This window comes from Dermacentor albipictus, chromosome 1, assembly GCF_038994185.2.
Source record: "Dermacentor albipictus isolate Rhodes 1998 colony chromosome 1, USDA_Dalb.pri_finalv2, whole genome shotgun sequence".
Taxonomy (NCBI): Eukaryota; Metazoa; Arthropoda; class Arachnida; order Ixodida; family Ixodidae; genus Dermacentor; species Dermacentor albipictus.
The window spans coordinates 65272390-65293329 of record NC_091821.1 but is presented as its reverse complement, the minus strand read 5'-3'; the positions used below and the strand labels follow the sequence as shown (position 1 = coordinate 65293329).

The following is a 20940-nucleotide window of genomic DNA, read 5'->3' as shown; positions in this document are numbered from 1 at the left end:
GCACCCGCCGGGGCAAAAGCCTCGATGCCATCACCAGAGCTGAAATGGTGATCTTCAACAGCGGTAGTCCCACCTACGTCCGCCGAGGGGTGAGCACAGTCATTGACCTCTGCCTCACTACAGAGCAGTGCTCCTACTCCTGGGCCACAACTCCGGAAACATGGGCGTCTGATCACTTCCCCATGGGATTATCCCCTATCGTCTGGGAGGGAGCCCAGGACACGAACATACCCCGTCACGGATTGGTCCCTGTTCAGGAAGCGCTGCAGTGAGGTAGTCGGTGGCTGTGACTTCCTGGGTGCCATCCAGGAGTGCGCCCAGGCGGCCGCCGTCCAGTGCTCTGTCAAACCAGATACCCATTCAGGATCTCCACCTGCTCAAGCTTCGTGCCTCCAGGCGCCGCACGGAGCGCAGAGCAATCCGGACAGGCAAGGCAGAGGACTGGACTGAGCACAGACGAGCTGATGCCTGCTGCAGACGACAGGCCCAGCGCAGGAGGAGCCGGGTGCCACAGGCTGTGATGGCACCACACCGCTTGCCACGCGGACAAGCGGGTATCCCTGGGCCGACCACCACGGCAACTCCCACAGCGTGGCCTCCAGCGCTGGGAAACCTCGCTCTTGCTACGTCTGAGGGTCAGCTGCTACTGGACGGCGGCTCACCGCCACTGCCTTATGGTCATCACCTCCCCAGCATGCGCCTCCTGTGGGGACCCAGAGATGATGGAGCACCTCCTGCTGGCCTGTCCCGCTGAACTCCAGCACCGCAGCCACCTCCTGCAATAGTTCTGTCGCCTGGGGCTCCCTTCTGCACGGCAGGAAGACCTTGTTTTCCCTGGTCGCAACCAGCTACCAGCGCTCCTAAGCCTTGTCGAGTGCCTCGACTCGTCGGGGCTTTCGGCGAGACTCTAGGACTTTCTACAAAGACAGATAGCCACCATACCGGGCTTCCTGATCCACCTCCATCTAGCTCCTGCAGGGCCACCTCCTCTGGCCCGTCACCAGCCCACCCCAACGGCCGAACCCACTAGGCCCTTCCTCCGGTCTGCTCTGTCGCTACCATGGCGTCACCTTCCCTTCCTCCCTCCTATGTCCTTTACTTCCCTGTCACCCCGGGACCCCTGCTGGCGCTGAGCCATGCTCCCGCAAGAGTACAAGATAATGCCAACCTTTCCTCCTTCCCTCAAGAACCACGTCTCTATTGAGTGTTGTGGGGCGTGCTCCCACTCGTACTCGTGCCAGTACCAATGTAAGCCATCATCATGTAAATTTGTAAACAATCCCTTTTCCCATCTCTCGGACGTCACCCCGGACCTCTCCATCACGGCACCTGGCACATCATCAACCACGGAACCGTAACGGCCGCTCAGACACCGAATTGCAACAACTGCATGAAAGCGATGGGATGCGCTGCCCTGGGTCCCAATAGGGCAAGCGGGAAGTCTAGCTTGACGAATACATTACTAGTGCGAAGTAGTTATAGGTGGAGTCGGGGAGGCCGCAGTGCAAATCCTTGCCGTAAACCTGTGTATCACTATTTTCGTTGCCTAAACGTACTAATGACTGCTCCACGTGTGAGCTACATTATTGATGTAAGGATTTATTGCACATCAGTAGTAGTAGCTACGTGCACATCCGTTATTTTCAATACCGCGATAAATAAATCAGTTCAAGAGTGGGATCTGAGGCTCGTTACTGAAAGCTAAAAAGCGTCGATCAAGTTGCGGATAGAGTGAGGAGAAAAGGCACGAGTTTCACTGTGGTGTGTCACATTCCAAGTTCATCAGTTAACATCCATCTTACAGATTTGCTGTTGCCTTCTTGCCATCTGCTAGCATTCTGGTAAGCTCAGCTGCTAGAGTGACTGTGCCTGAAAAGCAGAGGTGCCTGTTTGGATCCTCTAGGCAGAACAATTTTTTCCTCATTTTTGCCCGAGGAACTCACTTTGATTTTCTTTTGGTATGTGCAAGTTTATGTATCTCCACTTTTTTCTTCAACGACACACCGAATATAAAGCAAAAAACAAAACAAAACAAATTAAGGTCGCTCATCAGCATCTACTGAACCATCCAATGTAAAACAGCCATCGCACTACCTTGACGACAACGTACGTCTTTTCTACCCTAGCGGAGTCAACCGCAATTCAACGCATTCTGAAACAAGTAGATTCACTGGCTAACTGAGGAGTGATGATTATTTCAAATCATCCCTAATATAGTTACTCTCGAAAAGTTTGGACACGGCGTCAAATCGCCATCTGACGAGACCGATGCTTTACCATGCAATTTCTATCCCTTTGCACATAAGTGTTTAAGGCAATGAAGGTGCTGGAGTTACTCGACTATGCGGGATTCCTTTGTGATCGCATACTTTGCATCACATGCATTTGGTGCACGTTCAAAAACTCCAGGTAATTAAACTAAATCTGGAGCCCTCAACTACGGATTCCCTCATAACCATGCCACTGTTCAGATTCGTGGCGTTAAAGCCCACAATTTCTTTTTTTACCGGGGAAAGAGGAGGCGATGGCCACAAGCGCCCTCCCGTCTATTCTTGCCGAGTTCGAAAACTGTTTCCTTGGCCCAATTATGTACCAACCAGTGCAATTTAGCACACTCTTACCCTTAAAATTTCTGTGTCTGGCCTCCATGACAGCATGTCTCTGCTTGGGTCCACTTAATTGTTTATTGATAGAAAAAAATTGTGTCACTTTCAAAGGGAGCAAGGACTGATGTGGGAATATTCAGGGTATTTTAATTAAATAAGAGACCCAAACACATCAACATGCAATAATATGTGAAAGTCGCGCAGACGTCACGGACGCAGTAGTTCGCGCGCGAAAAAAAAAAATTAAAGTTTTACGTTTATTTTTCCCGCTAACACTTTGACTCTTTCTGCGAAAAAATTTATATAACCTACCTTAAGAATGTTGTAGTTTACTGATTCTTCTCATTAGCCCCCTTTTAAACATATCATGTGGCTGAACGCGGACTCCTAGTTGCATAATGGTGGAAAAAATGACACTGTCATATGTTAGGAGCTGTTGGAGTTTGATGTCCCAAAGCAACAATCGGGCTGTGAGATACGCCGTAATGGGGAACTGTGGATTGATTGGGATCGCCTGTAAGCAGCGGCCGGGGATTAAGCAGTAGCGTTGTGCACGCGCGTTCGTGTATGTGCGTTCACCGCTGCACAGGACCACGTACGCATCATACAGATGTCTTGTTTACTTTTTGATGTAGAATGTCTTCGTTAACTGACGTGTCAACGCATCTTTGCGTCTGCTGGCTATGCAGGTGTTAGAAACACTTGACCTGCACACGCAGGGAGCGCTGTGCATACGCACACGGACAGAAATGTTAATCTTGATAGAAAACTCTATCATGAGTTTTGCGTGTATTAAGTTTGTATGTCGCGGGTGCTCTTTTACGGGGTCTCGTTATGTTCGGCTTGGCGTTATTACATAAGCAGTGTGTTAGCCTAATAATTTGGCCCTGCGAAAGCAAGTTTGGCTACCTGCGGCGTTATACGTGAAATATTTTGGCATATGATCCTGCGCTTGCCCCACGAACTTGTCGTTCACTACTACAAGTTGATAACGGTGACGAAGAGAAGCCTTGACTAAAGAGCTGCGACTTTTCCCCAGTTTTGGGTCAGATTGGATTCCATCAAAGCAAACTTCCCGAAAAAGAGCAAAGCAAATCAAGAACCGCTGCATGCTGCGACAGCTTGTGGACTCATGCGGCAGTCCAGCGCGGTCAAAGTTTGTCCCCGCAGCCGCTCGATTATTCAGCCATATGATCGAGCCAGCTTGTCGTAGTGACCGTTACCGGAACCTCATCCTTATTTCAAGAAGAAAAGGAACCAAAGGGCCCGATTTTTGTCAATCATATAATAAGAAGCCAACAAACAAAGACACCAAGGACAACATAGGTGCAATTACTTGCATTTACTATTTGAGTAAAGAAATGATAAATTAATGGAAATTAAAGTGGATGAAAAAACAACTGGCTGCAGGTGAGATAAGAAACCACGTCACAGCATTACGCATACCATGCTCTTACTGGAATCACGGTTTTAGGTGAGCGACGAAGCTCATTAGGACGGTACTGTAGCTCGCGAACGTGAAAAAATGATAATTTAGAGTTTAAGAACCGCTCGCATGCGAGTGGGACAACTAGAGTCAGATCAAGTCAACATCGGGAGCTCGGGCATCCCGCAGGGCTCGGTGATCTCGAGATGCTCTTCAACCACATCCTGCTGGGGTTACCCGACCGATTGCTTCAAATCGAAGGATTGCATCACACGCTATACGCGGATGATATTACAACCTGGACGACAACGGGCAGCGACGGAGCGATCGAGCAACGTTTACAGCAGGCCATCCAATGCGTGGAAAACTACCTCGTGGGCACGGGACTCGCCTGCTCGGCCGAAAACTCCGAACTGCTGCTATATAGACCGGTCAGAAAGGGGCACCCACCTAAAGGCTACACGCCCCCCCCCCCCCCCCCCCCCCCGGAAAAGGAAGAGATCCAATTAACGGCATCAAACGGCCTACCCATCCCTATGGTAGACAAGATCCGGGTACTAGGAATGATGATATAACACAAGGGCGGCATTGGTGAAGCACGTCGCAAGATAACGGCAAAGGCCACCAGCACGATGCAGCTCATTCGACGCATCACCAACAAACACCCGGGCATGCGCGAAGGCAGCGTCATATACGACTCATACAAGCCTTCGTCATTTCTCAAATAAAGTATACGGCAGCATTTCACAACTGGATGGTCGCGGAAAGAAACAAGCTCAACGCCATCATACGCAAGGCGTACAAATGTGCGTTGGGACTTGCGGCCGCAGACAGCACCACCAAGCTCTTAGGCTTCCACAGTACGCTCGAGGAACTCGTGGAGGCGCAACAAGCGTCCCAACTCGAGCGTCTATCCAAGAACCACCCGGGCAGACACGTGCTCGAAAAGCTCGGCATCACATACCATACGCAGCATGGCATCAAAGTAGAAATTCCAAGAACCATACGGCGAGCAACTATACGTGCCCCCATTGCCTCACAACATGCACCCCCAACACCACACGGGGAGACGCAAAGCCAGGGCACAATAAATGAACCAAAGTTACTCCAACGACAAGGAGGCGGTATTCACCGACGCAGCCCGTTATCGAGACAGGAAGAATTTCGGGGCGGCAGTTACTAGCCACCGAAGCAACCACCTCACGAGCGTCACCGTGAACACGGCACATGCCGAAACGGCAGAGGAAGCGGCCGTAGCACTGGCCCTAACACAAACCAAAGCTACATACGTGATACGAGAGGCGTATCACATACTCCAGCGACATCCCATACACCAAGGAGAGGCCGACGAAATAACCGAAGGCATTTGCTATGGATCCCGGCGCACACTGGTTCGAGCACGCCCAACGAAGCGGCTCACCGCGTTGCTCGAGGCCTCACTCACCGAGCATCATCGGAGGAAGAGCCCCCGCGGGGTACTGCAAACGTCTGGGCGTGGGAGGATCGTATGACCAGGTTCCACGACATTTCGACCCACTACCAGTTACAAAGACGCGTATACCAATTCCCTCACGCTAGGTTAAACAGGACACAATCAGTACACTACAGACAATTACAAACGGATTCTTACAGAAGCCCCAGACTCATGCACGCCATGCATCCAGACATGTACGCTACAGACAGATGCACATCGTGGGGCGAGGTTGCCACACTTAATCACATGTTATGGGAGTGCCAGGACTTAACAAGCAAGTTGGGCAGTGCCGGCCCTTCCGTCTCTTCCACAGCCAGCCTCCGCTCGCGCTGGAAGACCGCACTGCTCAGCTCGAACCTGACAGCACAACTCTGGACCGTCCAGCAAGCCGAGCAAGCAGCTTCGAGACAAGGTCTCGAAGCCGCGTCCGTGAAGGGTGCTCAGACCCACTAAAGAGACGCCACACTCGAATCATTGATGTGAAAATAAAGTTTACGTTCTTCTTCTAGACTTTAGTGCAATGTACACATTCTTTTAAATATACTGAGTGACTCGTGAATCAAAACTACGGCGCTTAACAGCAACAAGTAGTGCAAACTACGGACGAATGATAGGCATGGGGGCGATGTGGTCGAGTTCAAAGGTGAAGTCGTTTTATTGAACACCATATTGAATTAAGCGCACTTACTTCCCTTACGGCCACAAGTTTACACATTGACACAGCGCTTGTATAGCCACACGTAGCTGTATGTTGACATGTCCTAGTTCCATGAATAAACGTTTGGAAAGCAGCACAAAATATAACAGAACGTGGTGGGGCAGACGATTGGCAAATAGAGCCATGCCGATGTCTTGCGATCACAATGGCGGCCGAAAACCGGCCTCACCTTACCGCAGCGCTTGGTTGTCGGCATTATGCAATTCCCCTATAACGTGGTATAGCGTATTACTTGCGCTTTCGACAACTAACATTTTAACGAAACGGAATGCTTACTACAGTTAGTCATAATAACGCGTTTAGGATTATATTAGTAGCTACTTGAGCATAAATGCCCATTGGATCATCAAAGCTGTTTTGAGAAAGACCGCTATAAGAAGATAACAGCGCTTTTTGGTGTGCTAACACCTCTTTTCTTATTGCTACCGTCTCCACCACCTTCCAGCTTTGTGCGTGCTTGCTAAGCTGCTATATATGCTTGCGGCACAGCTAGCACATGCAAAGCTAACAGGTCACCGAGGTGGTATCACGTCTGGTATGCTAAAACACACTACGGCCATTGGCGGACGTTCGTGTCAGCAATAGCCGTCTGCGAGATGAAATTCTCGAGAGATCACGCTGTAGTGCATGAACTTCTTGCGTTCATGAGTCAGTACCGCATACAGTACAGTATACGAGCGTAAAAGCTGTGTATGCCATAAAGCACGTTGCGCTCCTTAATATACATTATATGCGCCCACCAGCGCAACTAGATCATCGAACCATGCTCTGCACACTTCTTTGGTGCACAGGGTACTTGCGAATACTTACCAAGTAAACGTTCTACGCTTTTACCATGTGTGAAAGAATCGTTGATATCTGGGTGAGGTCCGTCTCATTATTATACCTTTATTTCAAGCGTTGAACGCCTATAGATAGAGCTTCGAACTAATGTATGGGGAGTTTAATGAACGCATGATAATTGTTTCTTCTGACATTGTACCTCACTGGACATTTCCACCATGCACATTGCTGGCGGCTTTCTTAGATCCGATACGTTGAATAATGGGGTATTCAACAAAACACAGGGCGCCTAATTCAACGCATAAAAACATTGGTTTATCGCTGCAACACTGGTTGAAGAATACAGGTCATAAATGTTAAGCTGCGTTAACAGAGCCGCTCGAACTGAGCACATCTTTATATTGACAAAGTTGCCACAACCTTATGAGGCTACAGCCTTTCTAGGCACTGCTCGAGCTAAATGTTAAAGATTGCAAAAGGAATTATCTTCTGTACTGAAGTAAAGTTATTGGCGCCAAAACGCATTGCCATGGCAATTAAAGTTTGCATTATGGGTTTTTCCTGATGTGGGCAGCATAACGCCCTCTAAATAACACAACACTTAGCAGTAGGATGGGGTCTAGAGCACTTTTTGGATATTTTTCTTCTAAATGTTGATTAATTTCAGAAGTTTCCATGGATGCCTAAATGTTATGCCACCTTGTGGCTTATGTATGCACAGAATCATAAGTTGTCATGTAAATTAGACGAGAAGATCCAATTAATGTATGTACAACTTTATTGATACGCAAGTTTTTCCAGATGTCTTCTTGCTTGTGTACTACTTACGTGTTCAGATGAGCTACCCCACAAACGCCCTCATTAAAGTTAAAAAAAATTACCTTTGAATTATTTAGTTTGTTTGTCCACAATAACCCTAAATCTCAAATCATTATGACAGATTCTTCTTCTTTGTCCACAAACAAGAATAATCTGTCATAATGATTTTAGATTTAGGGTTACTGCCACAAACTTAAAGAAACTTCTTCGCCTTGCACAGGCATGACACCCTAAAATCAATTTCATGCTGTGCCTTAGCAATCAAGGCTTTCGAGGACAAGAACACCACGTTTGTTCTCACAGTCTTTTTACTGTGCTAAGAATGTTGTTTTCATAGTCAGCACGCATTCATTCATTCAGACACATAAACGTTTTGGCAATGCACACTAATTACAAGGCGACGCTTTTCCGTTATCCTGCCCGTGAAAAACAGATCACGCTTGGTTGACGGCTCTTTACCAATGGGTTCTCCACGTGGCCGGTCAGATCTTTTGCTTTGTCTTGTTACGTGGTTGGATCTTGATTTCAATACCTTGTATAGCCTTTAGCACAACTTCGATGGAGAGTTGTAGCTGATCCATCCGAAGCTTGGAGGTGACGGTGAAACGCCGCATTATTTGGGTCAGCAAGATCTTTTCTTCCAAGTTAGCAAACCTTTGACCTGGTCAGAAAGAAAGTTGCTGTTTAGGTATGCTCTTTCACCAAAGTCATATTTAAAAGGTTAGAATGAATGGAATTGACACAACCGTATTTCCCTTTTCCAGGAATGTCAGATACACTCACAGTTTGCACATTCCAGAGTAAGTTTAGCAGTAGCATTGAGGCGAACGGTAAGGATTCCGACTAGATACGCCTTCGGGGACAAAAGCATTGTTTCTTCACTAAACCCTCATGTTACGAGGCCGCGATGTCTGAGTTTATTGCTTGAAACAATGGTCTCAAACTCAAGTATGCACAAGGCTCACAGGATCTGTAATGAAGTACAAATTGATGGAATTTGGTATGGTGCTAGAAGAAATTTACGCGATCTTGTTATTACTAATACTGCTATGATGATGGTGTTGCTCCTATTGGCACGCGAATTTAATTATACCTTTTCAGGCCTTTCAAACGCCTATATATTTAAACACTTACCAATGCAGTTTCTAAAACCACCGGAGAATGGAATGTACAAAAAAGGATTCTTTTCCTTGGTGTCGAGAAATCGTTCCGGCAGAAATGTGTCCGGATTTTCGTAGTACTTGGGATGCCTCTGTATGAAGTAGATAGCGGCAACAGCGACGGCTCCTCTCGGCACAGTGTATTCGCCTACAGGGAGATAAATGAAGAGACGAGAACGTAAAATTGAATTCATTGCCGATATTCCTGTTTTGCAAATACAGCACATTACCAAATATAAAATGCAACCACAAAGTAAGGGGATACGTTGTAATTAACCAATTCACGACCACAACATGGGAAATTGGACACCGGTTATTGTTAAGTTTCTATGTGCCGGGAAGTCTTTATGTGGTATTTTTGTGCTTCACATGCTCTTGCACTAAAATACACTCGGCCTTCACACTCTCGCCGCAATGTTTGACTAAAGCGTATAGACAGTCGTGATTAAACGTGCCTTCACTGTGTCATATAGCGTTTTTTCAAAAGCGGTCTCAACACCAAGACACTACGGCTGTCGCCAGCAGAATCTGTTTGTATGAAATAAGACCATTCATGCAGTTTTTGTTGAATTAAAAATGAGAATTAAAATAAAACAAAGCCCAGTATGCATGAACGCCTTCGAGAAAAATAATAACATCCTACAAACAGAAATAAAAAAAAGGTTTTTAAAATAATTTGGCGAGTGTGCTTGTACTATGCCCGTATGAATAAAGTGTTTCACTTGATAAAAAAGCATAATAAGCTTAATTTTATGGCCATTTTAAGCGACATAATTCAGACATGCGCACTACTGCCATTTTGTGCATGTCATAGTTTTAAAGACAAACATTTTTACATTTTATAATTTTTAGGGTTTATGTTAGGCTTGCAAAAAAGAAATACCACTAGAAAAACCTCTTTATGTCCATCCTCTCGAACTTCATGTTGTAAAGTAGATAAGTAAAATTTTCAGTTATCGCCCTGTTTATGGCTAGTAGTTTGTTAATTAAATAAATTAGCATTGCCATCTAAGGTAACAAAAAAACACTGCACTTTCTTGCACTGAGGAAAGATTTGTGTCGAGCAACTCAACAAATCCATTTTTATTTCGTAGAGACAGCAGTGTCGACAACACGCAATTTATGTGTCTATACTTGAAAAATACTAGATGTGTACGAAAACGAACAACGTAAGAGCACTTAGACAAGGCTATTTGCTGAAATATGAAGTCAGCTACCATAAATTTAAATATTGTAGCATTGGCCACGTTCAATATAATGTACATAACATTAGGAGCTAAATGCCTAAAATAATAGAAGCAAACAACTTTCTCACCAACTTGCATGTCCTCGTCGACGTTGCGAGCTATGAGCGGAACTGGGGGATAAATCCTCATCGATTCCTGCAATAACCAACGAAAGTTTCTTGTGAGTAGTAACTTTTGTTGTGGTCTTGTTTTCACAAAATGACGTTATGCGTTCTTTTAACAGTTTGCACCAGTTACTGCTAATATTTTCATGAAATCATATGAACAACACACTAAAGACAAAAAAATATATGCATATCCCTAGCATCGTGAGTATCAATGTTGTGTGAAAATACTTGGAGGTTGCTGGCTATCAAGCTTCCTTTGGGGCTCGGCAATGCGTTACCAGCAGGACCAACGGGTTTGTGCGAGTTGAGCAAATCTGTTTGTATAGCGAGCGTATGTTTGACGACAGCAGGAAGACCACGACGACGGTGATGACGACAATAGGACGGCGAAGTAGATGGCATAATTTCTGCTCTATATGCGTGTTTATGACGTGCCAATTTTTCGGCGCTCGATTTGATGATACGCATGTACTGCATCGGTGTTGGACCGGGAACAGGGTGAGCATTGCGCGCACACAACAGGACGCACAGAAGGACTTTAACTACCGTAGTTGGTCATTGAGCCCGGTGCCCTTCAAAAACTGCAGTAACGCGCCAAATAGCGTCCCAAACAACACACCGGCTAAGAGGGACGCAGTAATAGGGGTCCTCGGATCCATCTCCACCACATGACATTCTTCAACGTGCACATAAATCTAAGCACACGAACGTTTTGCATTCCACGTGCCCTCGAAATGCGGCGTCCGCGGCTGGTTATCGAACCTGTGACTTCATGCTCACTAGAAGAGCGCCATAACCAAGGCGTCACCGTGGCAGACACAATAAAAACAAATGCATCATTAAGAACAACACAACAGATAACGACAAAGCAAGGCTCACGAGTATATGAAGCCGGAATAAAAAAGAAAAAAAAGAAAGAAAAAAAAACCGGAGGCCCGCATGCCTCGTGGTCCAGTCGGAACATGCAAGGGATTTGCGTGTAGTGAGATAAACTGGAACATACCTTGACAACGCATTCCATGTACTTCAGCTGTTTCATGTCTTCTATAGTGACATCCCTCTCCATGTCCCCAGAAAAAATGCTATCAATTTCTTCGTGCACCTTCGCCTGCACTTCGGGGTGATTTCCCAGCAAAAAGAGAGTGTAGGCTATGGAACTGGCTGTTGTTTCAAACCCCTGAAAGTAGATCAAGGGCAATTTTTACGCTGGCAGTAACCACGTTCTTGCTTTCTGTGCAGCACTACGTAGTCGCGTATGGCGCGATATAGGTTCAAGCTAACAGAAAGTGTAGCACCGGGATGGCTGTTTCCTTGCATTTTAAAGCTTGTTCGGTCTGTATAAAATATTAGAAATCAAATCAGCTGGCATTAGATTTAATTACGCTATGAAGAAAAGGACTAAGGCGTGCCTAGAACTGTCCTGGCTATAATTCTACATCAGTCCAGTATTTTCATCCTGGCTGCAGACAACGCAGTGACAAGAGTAAGTCACGGAATTCTGCAGCAGTATGTACAACTAAAACCCCATGTTGACGCTAAGCAGAGTGCGCTTGCTTTCTGTGGTGAAACTAAATGTATTTCCTTTCGAGGAAGGTTCGGTGGAATCTGCCTTGCTGTGTACCAGGTGTCACCAGAATGCACTATATTTTAGTTCAAAGACATGCGGGAAGTTCCTGTCGCAAAAGTGTCATAACCCGAGGACAGCTCAATAAGGAAGGAGGAAAGGACTGCAAAATAGGGGCGCTAGGCATATTTCTCATGGAGACGATCGACAAACCTTGACAGTGTGCGGCACGTACGTGGTGTAATCAAAACACTATCGAGATAATAATGATGATAATAATGCGAAACATCTGTACTTAAGCTACTCGAGTTTGATAATTATAGGTTACTATAAAAAAACTAAACAGTTCATGTAAAATATGCGGGTCTTTTCAAATTCATTTCATAGCTATCACATCCTCCTGCCCATTTTTAAAAAGTGTTTGGCAGAAACGCTGCTGTCGTTTCGTATGTGTCGACTGAATCAAGAATAGCAAACACAGTCCTTAATGTTACATTCTGTGCTTTGCCTTTTGCACGAAGGCTAGATTGTAAGAAAAAACAACACACACACACACGCACAAAAACACAAATAAAAATAAAGCTAACCCCAATGAAGATAGATGTGACCTCATTTCTGACTTCTTCTTCCGTTAGCGTGCCATCCACCATGTGCATATGTAGGAGAATGTCCAGGAAGGACTTCTTTGAATCCGCTTTCACCTTGCCGACCTTGTATTCAGCCAATCGCTGTTTCACAATCTAAAAAAAAAAAGGCAAAGCAATCGACGTGTCGGTGAGATAGAAGTGGCTGCGAGCCTGTGATGCCAGGTGGCACTTCATTCCTCTGTAATAGTTCTAACAGCGCTGTTGCTATTGATAAGATGCAAATTAGCGCCTGTGGGTGGAAATAATAAACATCTGCACAAAGCAACGGAATGGAATGAAAAAAGAGAAAGCGAGGATTGAAAGCGGTCGTGCTCCACAGTATTCTCACCTTTCTGTTGTACTCATGGATGAACTTGATATTTTTTTTGAAGTCTTTAGAAGCCTGGCTCATGCTGTAAATGATGTCGGACCAGTGAACAAGGTTCAGCATCCTCGCTATTACGCTGGCACCAATCCTGTGAACCAGGAAGAGCGAACACTGTGAATTATTCGTGTCCGAGGAAAATATGATCGCTGTTGAACGTGTTTGTTCGTACTCATCGTTTATTTCGAGCAGCCGCATCCTTTGAACCTCTGCTTCATCAATCTGCACACCCAGCGCAGTCTCTAGATGCAAGAGGGAAAAAATACAGAAAAAAAGTTTACATTGAATGCTATTCGTCATTTAATGTACTGCTTCTTTCAAGGCGATTGCCATTAACACGGAGCTGTAGTCTCATCTAATAGTACTGGAAAGTTCGGTTGCACTTGGACGGCCCCATAGTGGAACTTCTAAGTATTATTACTCTAAGATACTATGTTGGTGTGTGACCACCATTATTATTGAGAAATGCACTACACATCAGGGCCCGTATCCACAAAGCTTTTTGATCGTATGCAGTCTTCGCCACATATGGCTAGTCACCTTCGCTTTCTGGCATCAGGTCTGGCTGGAATTCGCTCTTACAAAGTAATTCAGCATAACAACTTTTTGTGAATATTGGCACAGAGGTCGAATTCACGACTCTGTAAGGGCTGTTTGACATTTGTCGGCTGTATTCACGAATGATGTGTCCGTCTTCAGGATATATGCTGATAGTTGCTCTTACAAACAAGTCTAGTGTAAGTTTTTTTTGCTAATGGGCTCTGTGTTTCTGCTAGATTATGAGTAAGGACAGTCCAAGTTTAACACTGTGCTTGGTTTATTTCATGTGGCACTTGTACTTTGCCGGCACTTAATACTAGGCAACAAGCCGCAATACGCATTTTTTTGATGCAGATATATATATATATATATATATATATATATATATATATATATATATATATATATATATATATATATATATATATATATATGTATATATATATATATATATATATATATATATATATTCAACACGTATCCCAGTCACTTAGCGCTGCTTTTAAATTATAGCCGCGTTAGGATGACTGTTAACTCCACTAGCGCATCTTCAAGCCACCAAAATAATTTTAGAAATAAGGCAAAAATAAAGAAAGAAAGCAGTTTCACTGGATGGCAAATAATTGAAAGCGATTAGCGAGGTTTAGGGCTGTTCTCGAGCTTATCGGACGGTGTTCTCACAATAGGCCGGGCACGGCACGTTGGCGCAACGCACCACGCGAGACAGCCATAAAGCACCAGGCGTCGCACCTCGATGGTGCACGAGATGAGAGCGACGGTAAACCATCGGCGGCTGTTATCGCCCTAAGGAAAGGAATAAACAGACAGTTAGCTTGATGACTACTGTCCGTTCCGTTGAGACGAGTGTGTGCAACCAGTGTGTGAGGTATGCGCGCAGCTACGCAGCAGGAGAGCTAGTGTGTGGGCGCGGAAACGCTCGTGCCAACAGCGGAAGGCAGAACGCGCTGCCCCGATTCCACTGCGAAGTCGATTAAGCGGAGCGAGACCACCGCGGCTTTGACGTTTTCGCGGCCAAATGCGCTGCGTGTCTGTGGCGACCTTTAAACCCTCGACGCGCGGTCCGCGCATGCGTCGTCGTTACCGAGACAGCACGACGACGGCAGCTGCTCTAACGGCGCGAACGCGCCTCGAGCGTCCGTATATAATTGCTATCGCAAGGAAATGAAACCTTGAAATGGATTCAACACCATGTCGACAGCATAATCGTAAACCTGCGCTTACAGAAAGTGCAAGAGTGGCACTGAACAGGTGAAATAGGGAAAGCTTGTGTAATAACGCACCAGCAGGTATCCAGCAAATTGTACTAAGTTGCCCTTAATTTTTCTCTTACAGCTTGAAACACTCCTTCATTAGAATACTGTACAGCGAAAGCTGTATACCCAGAATATACAACCCTTTCTTTAGACTATACAGATATAAAGAAAGACAAGGAGGATAGCAAACATCGCGTTTTTTCAGATAAGTTTTTTGTCAAAGCAGGCATACTTTGCCCCCCCCCCCAAAAAAAAAAGTATAGAACATCCGCTATAGTATGCCATGGCAGGCATGCGTGTGACAGAGACACTCAATGTCGTCGGTAGCCATAGTCTATGCCCAGCGAACGGAGCCAACATGCTGCTTAGGAAACACTCGACTGAATTTTAGAAGGCCCGGCGGGCAGAAGCAGAACGCCATAGTTCGATCGCAACTGAATGAAGAAGAGAGGGATACGCTTTGAAAAATACCGCGAAAAGGCGCTTGCCAGCGTTGGGACAGGGTCAGTGCACGCTTCAGGGAAGTTTTGATGAAGAACGCGCTCGGTGCCATTTTCAATATGTGCGGCCGTCTGTGGCTCGAAAACAACGTTCGCACTGCATTTCTGAGAGATACATTTTGCCATAAAGATGAGGCTTTCGCACGAGTGTGTGGCACGAGCAGGCCGATGTTTTCGCGAAAAATGAAAAAAAAAGATTGCCTCTGTTTCCTCAGAATGACTAATACCGATCTCTACCGGTAAAGTCCAATTTAGTAGGTGCGCGCCTTTTTTCTCCTCGCAGGTTGTTTACGTCTATGCGGCGGCTGATGCACGAGGGAGGAAAGTTTGCAATGGGGGGGCTGGCCTTAAACTTTTCTGCGGACCATGGTCATAGCGTTTTCCCAAGATCCTAGAGAGCAATAGTGCATTGAAGGGCTTCCGAAGAGAGCGATGTCTGGCAAGAGCACTTATTTCGCAGGCTTGGCAAGAATATCATGGTGAATAAATGAAGATTTCTGTGAGCAGCAGCTCACTCAAACATGCCACAGTAATTGAGATCTGATTATAAGGGGCTTAAAGATTGAGCCAAGTTTTATTTATTGTCAAAGGGAATGTGTCTTTGTTAAAATTCTTTTGTTAAACCACTTGTTTTAGCAGTGGAAAATTTCTCTACTGTAGCTGGCATTTATAGCTGCGTATTTACGTATTTACAATAAATAAATATAGCTAGAATAGCGGCCAATACGCTAATGTAGCAATATTATGCGGTGAGAGAGACAGATAAAGAGGAAAGGCAGGGAGGTTAACCAGATATCAGTCTCCGGTCTGCTACCCTACACTGGGGATGGGAGATAGGGGTTAGAAAGAGGATAGAGAGGAAAACGTTAAAAAAGAACACGCACACACGAAGGCACACACACACAAGAGGCCTTCCAGTTAAAGACATTCACAGAGGCCGGTAGATCGCAAAAAGCGCAATAGTGCTTGCACGGCCTTCTTCTGTGACGGTAGGTCCTTTCGATGTTGTAGAATTCTTTTTTCGGATAGCGGTTGGTCGTCCAATTGGTCAAGTTCGTGGCGAAGGCATTCCCTCTGTGGACTGTAGTGTGGGCAGGCGCACAAAATATGGTCAGTCGATTCTTCATGGCCGCAGTGGTCACAGGTTGCGGTGTCGGTCATCCTTATACAGAATGCATAGGCTTTGGTAAAGGCTACGCCCAACCACAGTCGATATAGAAGCGTGGCGTCTCCACGGAGGAGTTGTGGTGACGCTCGAAGACTTAATGTGGGATCAAGTGGGTACAGTCGCGTATTTCTTAAATGTGACTCTTCCATTGCGACGCGGTGCACTGCCGAGCAAGTAGGCGGAGCTTCCACGCTGCGTCAGTTCTAAAAAGTGGAATTGGGACGTGGTGCTCCTCAGTATGGGCTGAGCGGGCAGCTTGATCCGCCCGTTCATTGCCGATAATCTCGCAGTGACTTGGAAGCCACTGGAAGGTTATTTCATGGCCTGCATCACTTATATGTTGTAACGTCTCTGTAATATGAAAAAGTAGTTGTTCGTGAGGTCCGTATCGTAAAGGTGACATTAGAGACGGCAGTGCCGCCTTTGAATCGCAGAATACCGTCCACTTGTGTGGCGGTTCATCACCAATGTGATGAAGGGCAGTAAAGAGCGCTGCGAGCTCTGCTGCCGTCGATGTTGTCGCGTGGGTCGTCTTAAATTGATTGTTGTAACTTTTGCTGGTATGACGATTGCCGCCGCGGATCTGTTTGGAACGACGGATCCATCAGTGTAAATATGCGTAGAGTCACGGTACTTCTCGTACAAATATAGTAGTGTGAGCTGCTTAAGGGCTGGTGATGATAGATCAGCTTTTTTTCGAGATGCCAGGTATTGTGAGGTTGATTTTTGGCTGAGCGAGGCACCATGGAGGAATCGAAAGTCTCGCAGCCGGAGTGAAACAAGCTGCCAATGATTCATCATATGCGGTTATCGTTTGGCTGAAGATGTGTGTGGTCTGTCCGCTGGTAGAGAGGCTAAGTGGTGATGAGGACTCCTGTCTAGATGCCTTATATGGGTCCTGAGCACTTCAGTTTCAATGTGGGTCTTCACAAGGTGGCTTCTAGCGATTGCTATCGTAACCACTGTTGAAGCACTCTGAGGCAGGCCTAGACAGATCCGGAGCGCTTGAGCCTGAAGACATTGTATTGTGCGCAGACTCGTTTTACCTGTGTTGGTTATTGCTGGCAAGCTGTATCGCATAAATCCTAGAAAAAGCACCCTGTACAGTTGTATCATCGCACTTGTCGACATTCCCCAGGTCTTGCCAGCGAGAAACTTGAACAGGTGGCAGATGCCTGTCAACCGTTTTTTCCCGTATGATACGTGAGGGCTCCATGAGAAATCTCTGTCGATTATGACACCCAGAAACTTGTGCGATCAAACCCGTCGTATTATTTGGACATTTATCATTACGCTGTAGTTTGCCATGGGTTTGCGCGTAAATGGCACTAGTGCGCATTTCTCGGAGGAAATTTCCAGGCCTCGATTACGGAGGTAGATAGCAGTTTGGGTGGCGGCTCCCTGAATTCTCGCTCGCAGCTGTAGGCGTGTTATTACAGACGTCCATATGCAGATGTCATCCGCGTGCATTGATAGCCTGACTGTGATTAGCACGTGCTCAAGAAGAGCAATAAGTGTTACATTAAATAACACAGGGCTAAGTACACCGCCCTGGGGAACGCCGCGGTAGCTATGATAAAGACAAGTATGGCCTTCCTCGGTGCTTACAAAAAAGGATCGCATGGAGAGATAGCTCCGTATCCATTGAAACATCCGACCACCCGCTCCTACCTCTGCGAAAGCAGAGAGGATGGCTTCATGCGTAACGTTGTCATACGCCCCTTTGACGTCGAGGTGTAAAGAAGCGCAGAGACGCTTAAGGCATTTCTCATGCTGAATGTAGGTGACGAGGTCGACGATTATGCGGTGAAGCTTTATATATTAAAGCGCCCTCACAGAACTTAAGAAGGGCACATCAAGACCTCATGGTGCGTGTCATTTGCAATACTGAGATCAGAGCGGTAGAGTTCGCAGTAATTAAGCTGCGTTGACAAGCTTAAATTACAGCTTAGCTCTAATTTACAGTTGTCACACGATCAAATCAAACCGAAAGTGCCGACAAAGCAGTGCGCTCCACCCATCAACAAGTCTAGCGGGTAACTAGGCTATAGTGTCAAGGCCTGATACAGCGCATCAACTTCGCCCACTTGCTCATTGCAATGAATTATTTCACCGGAATGTGCCGACTCACGATTGCTCTCCCTTGACCGTTCATTGGGTCTTCGACTACTGCCTCGTCTGTCTCAATGCGACGCAACTTTTCTGTGTCGCCTGTGGCTGGGTGCCACATTTACAAATGCTTACTGCTTCCGCATCGGCATGATTGAAGTGGCTCGCGTAACTTTTGTGATTGCGGCGATCATCATCTACGGCACTTTTTTTGATGAAGAAAGGCAGAATTTGCGTGCTGCTCTACGGCGATTGGACAGAGAGAGAGAGATGCACATTTATTATGAGAGAAAAGTTGAGTAGTCGGCCTAACTCAAAGTTCGGACCTGCAGTGGGTAAAAAAGTAAAATAAAGAATTACAAGTGCTGATCACACGTACTGTGGGAAGTCGAAACTTTCAATGGTGCTTGCGAAGAAGCCTGTTTTGTTTAGCGATTATTTGAAAGTATTAAGTCCACGAACGAGATTGACACAATTTCGCCGGGAACCTCCTGGCTCAACATAATCTAGTGGCGCTTGGGCATGTGGATTCCACGCGTGACAACGAAGATGATGTCTTGCACTACCAGGCTTGAGTTTTCGTTCACCCTGTGTGGATGCGAGAAAGCAGAGTTGCTTTAGCTCTGCGAAGTCCTTTAATCACACAAGGTTGCTGTGGTAGAGACCACAGCGGACGAAAGTGACTTAAGATTGCCTGCTTCGTGACTCTTTTTTGCGTCCTGAGCAACGTTTTTGGCCTGAACTGCAATCCTTTGTGCGCAGATCTGTCAGCGGCCTCGGTGCCTGCGACGCCCATATGTGAGAACAACCATTGGAAAACGATTGCAAAATCAATTTTGTAGTTCTTTAACAGCATATAACGTACATTGAATGCGCATATCAAGGATGCAGCACAGCCTTGCTGTCTGAAAAGACAGCAAGGCTCCGGCTAGCAGGACTTTTGTTACGGTAAGGTTGCTTCGATGGCGACACTTTCACATGCCATAGAACAGCCGACGTGGTCATGTCTGGTAGCCTATAAGGTATTGAGAACCAAGGGTCACATAAGCCGCTGCACTAGCTCCTTTCTCGTTCTCAACAGAGCCGTCAGCGTATAACTGGAGATGGCGGTGGTACATTTTGTCAAAGTGTTCGAACACCAGAGCTCTTGCTTCCGCCGCAGGTGTAGGACGCTTGGCGCGAATATGAGGAATATTTAGTTGACATTCAAAGATATTGTATGACCACGGTGGCTCCTGACACTAGTTTTTGCAGTAAATTGCGGGTCAAATACAAAAAGAGCGCCAGAGAGGCTTTTTTTTTATGTTGCCGTTAATACCGCCCTCAAAGTCCCTTACGATATCCCTGAGTCACTCCATCGGAATGGACTCAGGACAGATATCAGAGTGTCCCAAACAGGTGCTAGCAGTAAGGAGGAGGAAAGGAAGGAGAGGCAGGGAGGTATAATTTAATATTTTTCCTGCTTTCACCTCCACCAGTGTAGGGTAGCAAACTTCCCTGCCTTTCATTATCTGACTCTCTAGACGCCACCTTTTCTTTAGGGCTATTTGGTTTTTCTTTCGCTACCCCACATAAATATAGAGCCAACCGAAGAAGATGACTATATCCTAATGCCACGTAGATATGGGTATCTTGCACTTGTCATTGAAAGAATGGCTGATGTCGGTTAAAAGGATTCTTGAAAAAGTCCTATTATTCAGTTCCCGAGCGGAGAACGCTACACATTCTTATTAATGTAACACGCTGGCTTCAACAAATGACGCGAACAACACTGCGCAACTTGCTATGGTACTCAAATGGAACGTACGCACATGCACAACGAATTTTAAGCAACGCTTTCGTTGCGGAGCAATAAGGATCATGAATCTGCGGTGGTTGGTCTGTGAAGCTCAGAACAAAATGCGGAGAGGGGGCGGGGGGGGGGGGGGGGAGTTAGAAGGGTGACTATCGAGAGGAAGCTGTGAGATGGGTATGGTGGAGAAAAGGAGGGCACATCTAGCGCATGGCTTCATTTGATTGGGTGTGTCAGGGATGACGTCACTCCTACCGAGAAAGTTGAACATCTGCGCTCGGTGAACGGTGACGCAGCACGCAGCATGTGGTGAAATCTTTTACTTCAGATTCTTCCTTAGTTCTGAAGAATGTATGAGAAATTTGTTTGTTCATTTATTTACATATTGCCACGTAGACTGCCTTCCAGTAACACACAAATCGCTTTCAACATCGCAAGCGTTGCAACAAAGCGAAACACCAGCAGCGTCCAGCTCCAATGGGAAACGACCGCATGTGGCTTCATCAAGCAAGGCCGCAAGCGGCGTTCGTGGACAGCTGCACGCGGCAGCGGACGTTTTTCGACTATCTGCGCGGCGCAGGCGACAGAGGGATCTTCTTTAGTTACGGGCACAAGTTCGCCCCTTAATATATAGCTTGCTTT

The 20940-nt window shown here is 46.2% G+C and overlaps 1 protein-coding gene across 1 annotated transcript in view; it reads right to left on the bottom strand.

Moving 5' to 3' along the window:
- Positions 1–7767: 7767 nt before the first annotated feature.
- The window catches only part of LOC135912479 (cytochrome P450 4V2-like), a 41964-nt gene continuing 28791 nt past the window's right edge, over positions 7768–20940 (bottom strand). Inside the window, exons 6-12 of the mRNA XM_065444918.1 lie at positions 13088–13157; positions 12880–13006; positions 12492–12644; positions 11344–11517; positions 10302–10368; positions 8961–9134; positions 7768–8487 (exon numbers count right to left, since the gene is read on the bottom strand). Of these exons, the coding sequence (XP_065300990.1) occupies positions 8309–8487; positions 8961–9134; positions 10302–10368; positions 11344–11517; positions 12492–12644; positions 12880–13006; positions 13088–13157 (944 nt within the window). The 3' untranslated portion in view covers positions 7768–8308. The remainder of the gene's footprint in view (positions 8488–8960; positions 9135–10301; positions 10369–11343; positions 11518–12491; positions 12645–12879; positions 13007–13087; positions 13158–20940) is intronic.